This window comes from Lactuca serriola, chromosome 6, assembly GCF_051521515.1.
Source record: "Lactuca serriola cultivar US96UC23 chromosome 6, Lser_US96UC23_V15, whole genome shotgun sequence".
NCBI lineage: Eukaryota > Viridiplantae > Streptophyta > Magnoliopsida > Asterales > Asteraceae > Lactuca > Lactuca serriola.
In genome coordinates, this window is record NC_136413.1 from 32,900,808 (window position 1) to 32,912,877 (window position 12,070).

At 34.3% G+C, this 12,070-nt stretch overlaps 1 protein-coding gene and 1 long non-coding RNA gene across 2 annotated transcripts; one reads left to right on the forward strand and one right to left on the reverse strand.

Annotated features, from left to right (window-relative positions):
• Positions 1–1,157: 1,157 nt before the first annotated feature.
• LOC145057703 (putative glycosyltransferase At3g07620) lies at positions 1,158–4,761 on the reverse strand. Its single transcript, XM_079005579.1, has 5 exons — positions 4,635–4,761; positions 3,219–3,746; positions 3,003–3,133; positions 2,016–2,370; positions 1,158–1,920 (listed from the first exon to the last, which is right to left on the reverse strand). Exons 2-5 carry the CDS (start codon positions 3,717–3,719, stop codon positions 1,252–1,254), a joined length of 1,656 nt encoding a protein of 551 aa, XP_078861705.1. The 5' UTR covers positions 3,720–3,746; positions 4,635–4,761; the 3' UTR covers positions 1,158–1,251.
• LOC145057704 (uncharacterized) lies at positions 1,688–2,415 on the forward strand. The gene is made up of 2 exons (XR_013686162.1): positions 1,688–1,817; positions 1,914–2,415. It is a non-coding gene; the product is annotated as an uncharacterized LOC145057704 (long non-coding RNA).
• Positions 4,762–12,070: the final 7,309 nt, after the last annotated feature.

Here is a 12,070-nt window from a genome sequence, read left to right on the forward strand (position 1 = left end):
GCTCTTATCTTTATTTTAATTTTGTATTTTTAAATAAAAATATATAATGAAAAAAATTGGGCCCTGTGTAGCTGCCCACTTTGTCCCCCCTCTAAGCCCCCCATGTGTGTACCTGCTACCTGCTACCCTCTATCTGTTAGTTTTGCAGAACACTTCCTTTATAATGTGGGATCCTAGTTCTTTTTTGAAATCTATTGTCACATGTACGTATAATTATAATTTGGTTATAGATGAAGGTACTTGGATGGTGGCGAATGTTACGTGTTTCTTGAGATTAATGTGTACTTTTCGCATGAAAAATCCCGAAAACAGGTTGTGTGTGAGTATTTGTTCTCCTTTATGAATCAACAAATGGGATCTTTCTCTTTTATGTGGCTTTAATGTTGTTTGTGATCCTTCTAGGCGACGTTGCTATTGCGGAGGTATGAATTGGTTGATATTCCTATGGTCGTGAAACGTTTTACTCGGGAGAACAACATAAAGTATAAATTCAACAAATTAGATCGCTTTCTTGTTAGTGATGGGTTGGTTGATCTTTTTCGTAACATGTTGTTTGCAATGTTTGATAGGAACTAGTCGGATGATTGCCCCAATGTATTGAAAAACAAGCGTTTGAATATGGGCCCACTTCCTTCAAGTTGTTTTATTCGTGGTTTGAGATGCCCGATTTTTGATTTGGTGGTTCGGGTGGCCATGGGTGAGTTCCAGAGTGATCCTAGAAAAGTTTTTCAAGATATGAATTCGGCCACCAAAGATCAAATGGGCCCACTATCCCACTTGGAGTTGTTTTGTGATCCTTTCTAGCTTAACCCATAAATTGTAAATCTAAAAGTTATAAAAGCCCAACAAACAAATTTTAGTTTAACGTATTCCCCATACACTAAAGTAATTAGAACATTTAACCAACATTTTATCCTTTAATACAATAATTAACGTCTTGTTTGTTACAATAGCAACACACTTCAAATCTCATTAATCATTAATTTTCATCATAAACGACTTTCATCTAAGTTTTATTTATTTATTTATTTTAAAAGTAAACACTTAGCCCAAAGTAACGGATTATAGAATCACTTGATTAAACATATTGAAATTTTAAAATGAAATCCATCCATAGCAGTTATACGAGCTTAAATATCAATAATCCAATGTGCATATGGCTGTATGATTGATATTTTATTTTCTTATATTTTAAAAGTTACACAAAAAATCTATGAGATAAACAAACAAAAAAAAAGTAAATTTTGTATATTACCTAGGATTTACTCTAAACACTCTATTATACCATATTGAATGCAATATCATATGAAAAATATCATACTTCACAGGCTTAACATGCCACAAAAAATGTTGTTGTACCAATTTTACCCTTTCCTGCATCACCAAATACCTCGAATCCGAAATCGACACAAGAATATTCTTCAAATTCGGAACATCTTTCTCCTTCAAAAAAACCGCAAACGATTCCCAATTCAAAACCTCAAAAAACGGAGGGGCAAAATTGTCCGAAATAATCACGGGAACACACCCATAGAAAATAGCCTCCACTACCCTTGGACTATTGACCTCATACCCTTTAGCACATATACAAAACTTGCTAGTTTTCATGTATTCGATATAGTTTTTATTGTTTTTGGATTTTGGGAGTTTTTTGAAGATTTTAATTTCAGGATCTTTGTTTTCCCAGTGGTGTAGGAGAATCGGGCGGAGGTCTCCGTGCATTCGGCCGGCGAAAAAGGCGAGGGTTGACCGTTTTGAAGGGGGTTGACCACCGAATTGTTTCAATGGATTTTTTGATGATTGAATCGTTGTTTCAGGTAATGCAACGTCTTTTCCTAATTCGAATCCTTCGTTTTTGACATCGGAATTGCACATTGCGCGAATGCAATTGTTCATGTATTTCTTTGTTTCAGATGGGGCCTTAAATATCATAAAAATGTAAGCGATTGTGTTAAAAGGGCATTATGATATCAAGGAAAGAGGAATGGAATGAGAATTTCATAGCTTATGCTTACCCAATCGTGACATGCAACAAGGAAATGATCAGATCCAGAAGTTCTATTCCAGAAATTGTATCTTCCAGAAATTAAATCAAGGTATTTCTTCAAATACTGAATTAAGTTTTTGTGAGTATGAGAATCAACAACGTATAATTTTTCTTCCAACATTCTTGAGCTAAAAGGTAAGTAGAAAAGATGAGCTTCTTTTGGTTTTTTAGTGACGAAATGTTTGCTTGCTTTCATGTGTTTCATAAACCATCCTTCAGATGCGTATATTCCTTTTAGCACTGCTTGTGGTTGATGAAATATAGGCTTTTCTCCCTCCTTGTATATGTATACCTTGAGTGTTTTTTCCATTAATTCATAGCTCCTGAATTTAATATTAATAATAATAATAATATGATAATTGTAATAATGCATGTGCACTTGTTTTTTATTCAATGGATGAAGTGTTATATGGGTAATGAACTAATGATGTCTAGTGGGATGAAGATTGTTCATTTCTGGAGTGTAAATAAATGACCATTTTACCCTTATATTAAGATATGACAAACATATATAATAGACTACAAATCAAACCTTGAAACATTAACATTAAGGGAAATGGAAAAAATAAATGACCGTTTTACCCTTAGATTAAAAATGATGTGATTTTTGGGTTTTGTAAATTTTGGCTTGTGTGTACCTTTTAAATGACCATTTTACCCTTATATTAAGAAATGACAAAAATAAATGACCATTTTACACTTCGATTAAAAATTAAGTTGTAAATTTTGGTGTTTTGTAATTTTTGGGTTGTGTACCTTCTAAATGACCATTTTACCCTTATATTAAGAAATTAAAGATATAAACAAGACTACAACTCAAACCTTGAAACAATAACATAAAGGGAAATGGCAAAAATAAATGACCATTTTACCCTTATATTAAGAAATGACAAAAGTAGATGACCATTTTACCCTTGGATTAAAAACTTAGTTGTAAGTTATGGGTTGTGTGTACCTTTTAAACCTTGAAACATTAACATAAAGAGAAGGATCAAGTGTGAGATCATTTTCAATGAAAGGAGCATTCTCGATCTGAAATTTTGCATCTAATAATTCTTGATCAACTGCTGAAGACCATCTTGGTTTCTATAAAAACACAAAAAGACACCATTTTTAAAAGCAACAAATTCATATGATTATAATTACAAGTTAAGAAATAAAAAATTCAAACCATTGAACGAAATGAAGCACGATTATGACCTAACATCTCACGCATCTCTGAAATTGTCACTACTTCCCCCATTGTCCCATGATCATTCCTTCCCTTAACTTGAGGAGCTTCATTTGCAGATGATGATTTATCAAAATCATGGAAAGATTTTGATGCATCTATGCCTTTTTTAGGATCACTTTGTGTTGTAGTATTCAATGTTGTTGGTGAAGATGGTGAAATTGATGGTGGAAGAAGAATTGAAGGTATACTAACAGGCTTTGTGTAATTAGATCCATGAAAATGAGTGATGTTTTTAACAATTTGAGGGATTTGAGATGAATCTTTAGGTGGGAAGCTTTCATTTTTGAGTTTTTGAGGACTGTTTGCAGAGAATAAAGATGATATAACATCACCATATGGAAACTCTAAATACTGGAACATCATGAAAACAGCAAATACCACTGCTACAAGGTACACCAGTCTCTTGGTTTCCATTAAAGAATGAAGCTTTTGACCCATTTATGTAACACAAGGATCCTACAACCCCTGCAAGAATACTCAGTTATTTTTACTGGAAATGAATGATTATTGAAAAAGCCACTTGGAATGTTTATTGGAGGAATTTAAGGTGCAAAACTTCTTTAAGTAAGAAAGATTACAAACGATAACATTGGATTCTTAGTGTGCCACAATCGAGTAACATGTTTAATTAGCCTAAATTAATGTTAATAAAAAACTAAAAAGTAAATTAAAGTTACTACCTTGTCCTACATTCAGCATAGGATGTGATTTGAACTTGAGCACTAATGTGTTGTTGTTGAGGTTAGAAACATAGAATTGATATAACTTTTGAACTTTTTGAGAGAAATTGCTAATTACATTAAACTTTATCATGTTAAATTATCGTATATAAGATAAAAAATTTGGAAGCATAGCTCTTGTACAAAAACAGAGGGAAGAAAACTACAAATTAACTTCTGTGTCAACTAAAGAAACTTCGAGCGAACTCCCTAAATTTTGCTAGTTAATACATAGTAAAAAAAACTAATTATCAACCAAATTTTGCTCATTAAGTAAAGAAAGGATCAACAAACTCCATAAACACGAAGTAAGTGCATAATAAAGAAACCAAATAAAAACCCTAGGAAAAAAATACGAAAACTTCAATTTATCGAGTGATCCACTTGAACAATCAATTAACATCAAATTCCACCACAATAACTTCCTTCTATCAAAAAATTCAAACCGGAGGAAAAAAGGAATAGAAACATCCCTAATTCAGTAATTTCATCGTTTGCTATTTCAGTCAAAGAAAGTTAGCTACAGATCATAAATTTGACACGTATTTTCCTTTCTTCTATTGTTCGACGATCTTTGTTAAAGTCAAAGTAGATCGGCTGATAAGACTAATTATCTACATTTGCTAAGAGTTACCTGAAGGAGAGCTGCTGCCATGGACGACTGATTTGGAAGGTTGCTCAAAGTTTTACGCCAGAAGTGTAGCAGAAGCAGAGGAGAAGAATATATTATTTTGGCTTGATTGAGAAATGATTATTCGAGCCGTTATACTACCTTTAGGTAATTATAGAAGTTTCATATTGGTCCTCCTACTTTTGTTTTGTGGACTTTTGACTTTTTTCGGTGGTTGATTGACACTATGTAAAACGGTTCTTGGAAGCTTGGAAATTGGGATCTTTCCAATTTACAAGGCACCTTAAAAGATCATTAATCAAACTAGATCTGAAAAAGTAAAGGAAATAAACGGACCGACAGTTGCATTGATAATATTATTTATTTATTTTTTTGTGGAAACGACAAACAAATTAAATAGAAGCTTGCTCGTAGTATTTCAACGATCACCCCGAGTTCGAGCTCTTTTACAGGGCAAACCTAGCTCCCATAGGGATTTTCAGGAAAAAATTCCCTACATGTGACACCACAAGAAGTAGTTTAAGGGAATCGAATTCTCAACCACACGCCCCACATGGGTATAAAACCCGGTGCATCAACTCAGCTAGGCTGGACATCACTTGCTGCATTGATAATTAGTTATGAGCAGGTAGATGGGGTGGATGTTGGAGTTTAATTGTCAATCTGTCTAAAAAGTTATTTTTAGGTTTTTATGAATTTTTCCAATGTAGTATTTATTCAAATGGTCTTGGTCTTTACTCTTTAGACAACTCAAATCATTATTAAAACTCCTCATTTCGAAAATATTGTGATTATTTTAGCCTTCTCCAAACTAATGAGGTATGGAGATGGAATAAGATTGACTCTAGGAAATTAAATGTGCTTGCTTGGTGTATTAAACAAGGAAGATACCTTATAATGTCTAATCTCCTCAAAACTGACATTGGATCTAGCTCTACATGCAAATTTTGTAGCGTGGTTGTTGAAGACGAAGATCATAATTTTTGTAGCTTTTTATGGCAATTCTTATGGGAAGAAATTAGAAAATGGTGGCATTGCTTGGGGTCCTCTTCCCCCGTCTTCTAGTGAGTTAATTGAGCTGCAAAACGCAATTTGGAGGCCCTTCTGCCAGTGTTGAGGTCCACGAAGCTTGCACGAATTTGGCGAGAAAAGTTTAGATTTTGGCATATCTTTGGATCAATGTTAGGAAGAAGAAAGGTAAAGAGTTGATTGGGAAGGATTGGATTGATGATCCAGTTTTGGAAAGTTTGAAAAGTTTCGTTTAACTTTTTTCTATTGTCCTGATTTTTGGTTTGACATGTTTTGTTTTTGCTTTAATTTTTTTTTTTAGCTTCTTGCTAGCTTTTTCTATAAAATCTTGCTAACCGTTCAGAATAAAGAGTTTAATTTTTATAACTTAAAGTTCAAACTTCAAACCACAAAGGCACTCAAGTATGCTTTTTAACTCACTAAAATGACATTTTCTACAAGCATCAAAATCTATATCTTCAAAAGTATAAAGTATGCAAGTTATAACTAAAATTTATGTTTTAAAATATTGTGTTAATGACTATCGATTGAATTCTATATAAATTTACTAATACATTACAGTTTTATTCATCAATTAGTATTTGAAACCAAAATATGTTTTATTGAATCTAAGTATAAAAATAATTATTAGCATAATAAATCACGCCCATTCACCAATCAGTATTTGAAGAAAAAGGTCCTCCTCTTCAAGGTAGATTTTGTCAAGGCTTTTGATTCGGTGAATTGGGATTACTTGGATACGGTGCTTTCCCATATGGGATTTGGAATCAAATGGAGGGCATGGATGCAAGGATGTCTGGCATCTTCGCGTGCTTCTGTCATTGTTAATGGATCCCCTACAAAAGAGTTCAGCTTCACAAAGGGCGTCCATCAAGGAGATCCACTCTCCCATTTTCTCTTTATCACAGCCATGGAGGGATTAAATGTGGCAATCAAGTCAGCATGCGAGCAAGGTCTCTTTTCTGGTATACAAACACCCAATGGCGGACCTAGAATCTCCCACCTTTTCTACGTCGATGATGCACTCTTTATTGGCGAATGGTCCAGAACTAACATCACAAATCTTACCAGAATACTCAAATGCTTTCACGCGTCGTCCGGTCTCAAGGTCAACTTCACCAAATCGCGAATGTTTGGTGTTGGCACAGCGCCAGGAGAAAAGAATCGGTGGGCAAACATACTCGGATGTGAGGTAGGGCAACTCCCTTTTCAATACTTAGGGGTTCCGGTAGGTGCCAATATGAACTTAAAAAAGAATTGGAAACCTATAATTGATCGTTTCAATGCAAAGCTTTCAATTTGGAAAGCAAAAACGTTGTCTTTTGGAGGCAGGTTGACATTACTAAAAGCGGTCCTGGGTAATCTTCCAACATACTATCTATCTCTTTTTAAAGCTCCGGTGGGGGTGATCGAATCACTGGAAAAGATCAAAGGCGTTTCCTGTGGGGTGGGCTTGAAAATAGTTCCAAAATTCATTGGGTATCGTGGGAGAGAGTCACTACTTCACTGGAGAAAGGTGGACTTAGGGTGGGATCGCTTCGCAATCTAAATATTGCACTTATGGTCAAGTGGTGGTGGACACTAAGAGTGGACAAATCTGCCTTGTGGTGTCAGGTTATCAATGGGATACATAATCTTAAGAAGCGGGCAGCCGACCAAATTTCAAAGAAAAATATATGTGGAGTGTGGAATAATATAGCAGGGGCCTCGAACGAAATTCAGAAAGCTGGATTGGAATATAACAATATTTTCAAAAAGGCGATTGGGAATGGACAAGATACACTGTTTTGGATGGATGTTTGGTGGGGAAACGAAACTTTAAAATCAAGGTTCCCGGAATTATTTAACATTGACTGCAGGAAAAGTTGTCGAGTCAGCGATTGTATATCAGACGATGGATTCGCATGGGATTGGAAGTCGGACCCCATGGCACCAGATTTGAACCGAAACCTGAGTCATCTCGAAGCGTCGTTGGGGCAGGCGCGTATATCAAATAGACCGGATATGTGGAGCTGCACAATCGGAGTAAATGGGTTGTACACGGTGGAGGCTTTTCGGAATAAACTGGATGAATTTACCCCTATCTTACCTGGTCCTAAAGTCTAATGGATGAAAGAAGTCCCACTCAAAGTACGGTGTTTTGTCTGGAGGGCCAAATGGGGTAGAATCCCATTAGTGCATGCTTTGGATGTTAGAGGGGTTCAAACATCATCAATAAATTGTGGCCATTGTCTGAATTGTGTTGAAACAGCAGACCATATTTTCACTCAGTGTGAGCTAGCAGTTACAGTGTGTAATTGGATCATGAATTAGTGTGGTGCTAATCCGGGAGATATTGATAGCACGGAGAAACTCTTCCTTTTGCAGCAAACTGGAGTCAGTGTTCAACGAAAAGGAAAATACTTACAATGATATGTTACGGGATGATCTGGAGTCTTTGGAAAGCCCGGAATGCTAGGATTTTCAATCATGAGAAAAGGAGTCCAAACCAGATCATTAATGACATTCAAACATTGGTTTTCTATTGGTTAAAACACACGGGATCAATGGAGAGTATTAGGTGGTGTGATTGGATCGTATCTCCTTTCTCTCTTTTATACCTGTAATATGTTTGTAATTTTTCCTGGGCTCATCTAGCTTCTTGCTAGGTGGGACACATTTATAAAATCGTTAGCCGTTTCCACAAAAGAAAAAAAAAAAAAACCAAAGTAGGCTTTATCGATTAATTCTACATTTTTTTTGAAGAACATTAAAGTCAATCTCAAACAAAAACCTATGCACAATTGGTGAAAGCTTGCTGCATTTTTTCAACAGTGCTTTATTATTTTTAAAGCCAATATTTATGACAAAGACATATAAGGGACAATATCATGTTGACATATTTTAAGTCTAAATTTACAAAGATACTTATTTTGTAGCTAGAAGTTATCTAGTATTTCAAACTATCATTAAAACTTAAGAATCTAAAAAGATCAACTTGTTTTATAGTTAGGTTGTAGCTTTATCCTTAAAATCAATTAGTTTAAAACAACCTTGCACCATTGCTTCTAATTTTGGACAACTAGAATGTGGTAATGCTTTTGCCTTATATCAAAATTAAAGGGGTTAGAAATGCAGAAAATGGAACATACAGGTGTTAAATGTAAAGTTGCATCATTATGCACGGGAAAAGGCGCTCATTATTTAAGAGCTTTAATATTGCAACTTGCAAGGACAGAAGTGGAAGTTAAAACCCATGGTATTTCCTTGTAATATAAAGAGGTCCCAAATAGGGATGGCAAAAATACCCATATCCAATGGGAAACCCGAAATCAGCATCCGTTTTGACTGAGGAATCTCCAGGTTGACCGGGGATGGGAACGGTGATGGGGAATACCCGAATAAAAAAAGTGGGGATGGGGATACCCTTAATCCCCGACCCTGGACCTGTCCCCAACATATATTAATATATAAAAATAATACAGAACATATATTTATAGTATAGTTTATAATACATAAAATTTGAGCTAAGTAACCTAACTCATTAGTAATTACTTGGTTGAAATTATACTTTTTGCTTTTATCTAATTTAAACTCGTGTATATATATATATATAAATTCTCTTTGGTTGATCTATTTTACCTTAAATATCAATCTGATAATTTTTTTTTACTTGATTTTTGATGTATGTATTTAAATTTGGTAGAAAATTAATTTATATTTTTTCTGCAATTTATGGGTACTTATATATTTTATAAAATCTTTAAACTTATGCTGGTAAAATTGAAATATATAGTTTTTTTTTACGTAAAAGTTTGCATGTTAAAAGAGAAAAAAAATCCCCGTTTCCCCGTTGGGGATCCCCAGTCCCCGTTGGGGGTGGGGATGGGGGTTTATTTATATTCCCCGATGAGAATGGGGTGGGGATGGGGATTGGAATGAGGATTCGGGGATAGGGATGAGGATTGGGGTCCCCTGTGTTCCCCGCCCCCGTTGCCATCTCTAGTCCCAAATAATAATTTCCATAAAATTAATGGTTGTATACATAAATAAAATAAAACGATTCATTAGTAATTTCAAAATCAAACATGGTTTTCTCCTCCTAATGTGAATAAAACAAAATAGTATATACAGTCATTCGAGATAAAAATGTTTAGAAACAAGTAATACGGATTACATTAAATTAATAAAATTAGAATAAATATTAAAATAAAATTAATACAGATTACAAAGCCATGTATTTATTTAAGTCAACGATTATAATTTTACGAAAACATAAATTCAAGTAGGTTCATGCGATATATATATATATATATATATATATATATATATATATATATATATATATATGGAAAAGTTTAAAAGAGAACCATAATTATGGATTCTTCAAGGAACCACATATTTTTTTCAATTTCTAGAGTTTATTCTTTATCGAAAAAAAAAATCTAAAAATATCTAAATTCATATATTAACATTGTGAATGTGAAAAATATTTTTCGGATTCACCGTGTGAATCCGGATTCACGTTGTGAATTTTCGAAGATTCACATTGTGAATTTGACGTAAAAAAAATCGAAATTTATATCATTGGAAAAAGGATAAAAAGTTATGAATTTCTGTATTTTTAGTTTTTTTTTTTGATAAAAAATAAGTTCTAAAACTTGAAAAAAAGATTGGTTCCTTGGTTAATTATGGTTCTCTATTGAACCTTACCCTACAAATTTAATTTGGCCCCAATTGATTCGCAATCTGGTCACGCAAATTATCGATGTATTCATTGCCTTGTGAACCCTTTTCCATATCGTCTACGTTTTAGCCATCATTCTCTCCCCCTTGTGCTTGACCATTGTTCTCCTTGAATGCCATAAATAACTCATCATGAATATCACATTTCCTTATGAAATTGTGGACTACAAAACAAGCAATGACTATATCTCTTTGCGCTGAAAAGGAAAAAGAGCCATTCGCTTTAGGATTTGGAATCTCGCCTTCAAAACACCGTAAGCACGTTCAATAACATTTCTGAGTTGCGCATGTGCATGATTGATTTTTTCTTCCTTAGTTAACGTACGTAGTCGTCGAAAATCGGCTAACCAATACCTCGTGTTGCGGTAAGGAGTCATAAATCCATGAGTGAAGGAAGTATTATATGTAGAAATTTAAAATCATATTTTAGAATAAATTTAAAAAGAATTACAAACCTAGAGGAGGGAACGGAAAGCCTGAAGTCGGGTTAAATGCAACTTCTTTCAAAACTCGCGAATCATGTGTTATACCCTCCCAACCGACCCATACAAAAGTGAATATCATATAAAAATCACAAATTCCTAAAACATTTTGAAAGCATTCACCTTTTCCTCTTCCCCTGTAGCGAGTTTGTTGATCAGCAGGCACAACTGCATGCATAAGAATTCCATCTAACGCACCTATTGCTCCAAGAAAGATTTCTTTTAGCCTACGATGTCTCTCTGATGAATTCATGGTTGCATTAGAATTCGTTGGCACTATAACTTCTTTTGCAAAAATCATCATTGCAATTAGCACCTCATGAAAGCATCTATGAACTGTTTATGTGGAGTGTTGAAACCTTCGTTTGATAATCCTGAACCGTTTATTATGTGCTATAGTTGTCAAGAACATAGCCATCTTTTCTTCAACGCTTATATGCCTACTACTTTGCAACCAACTATTTCGTCTGAAATGATTGCATAAAAATACATACGCTTCACATGAAAGACGCATCAGCTCATGACATTGTGTAGAAGTTCCATGCAACAATTCTTGTGTATGTTGATGACCGCTCATTTCTGAATCATTATCAATTGCCCTTCCAATTCTATTGGATGCTAGATTCAACCAATAGCAACATAGTAAAATGATAAATGCAATTTCTTCATCCGAATCCATAAGCAATCTGTTATTTTGAAAATACATAACAATTATATTAACAACATATAACTTAAAAATTCATCCAAAATATCAAGTCATTCATGTCATATAAAAATCTAGTAATCCAAAGATCAAGTAATCCAAAAAACCATCTAGTTCAAACCAAACATCAAGTAATCCAAAAAAAACCATCTAGTTCAAACCAAACATCTAGTTATCCAAAAAAAACATCAAAACATTCAAAACATCTACTTAGCGAAACATTCCATAATGTGCTGCAATAGTCTTGACCTACTTCTCACAAATAGTTGGATCAATGGTTAACCACACGTGCCTATTATCCGCACGTTCACCAAAAAGAGCAACAACAGTAGTGTATCTTGGATCAAATATTCCCCATCCTAACTTCTCCAACTTTTCCATACATGCATCCAAATTTGAAGAAGTATGCTTTTCCAAAAAATATTTTAGCAACTGTGGCAATATCTTCCCCGATTTCAAGCAATCTTGAATTCGATGCATCTTTACCCTTATCTTTACTT

Bases quoted from the DNA above. Each gene is read 5' to 3' on its own strand.
- LOC145057703 (XM_079005579.1), bottom strand. From the start codon at position 3,719: ATGGGTCAAAAGCTTCATTCTTTAATGGAAACCAAGAGACTGGTGTAC. The intron at 2,371-3,002 runs GTACACACAACC...TATTAAATTCAG, and splicing joins AATGTTTCAAGGTTTAAAAG to GAGCTATGAATTAATGGAAA. The intron at 1,921-2,015 runs GTAAGCATAAGC...ATGATATTTAAG, and splicing joins TTGTTGCATGTCACGATTGG to GCCCCATCTGAAACAAAGAA.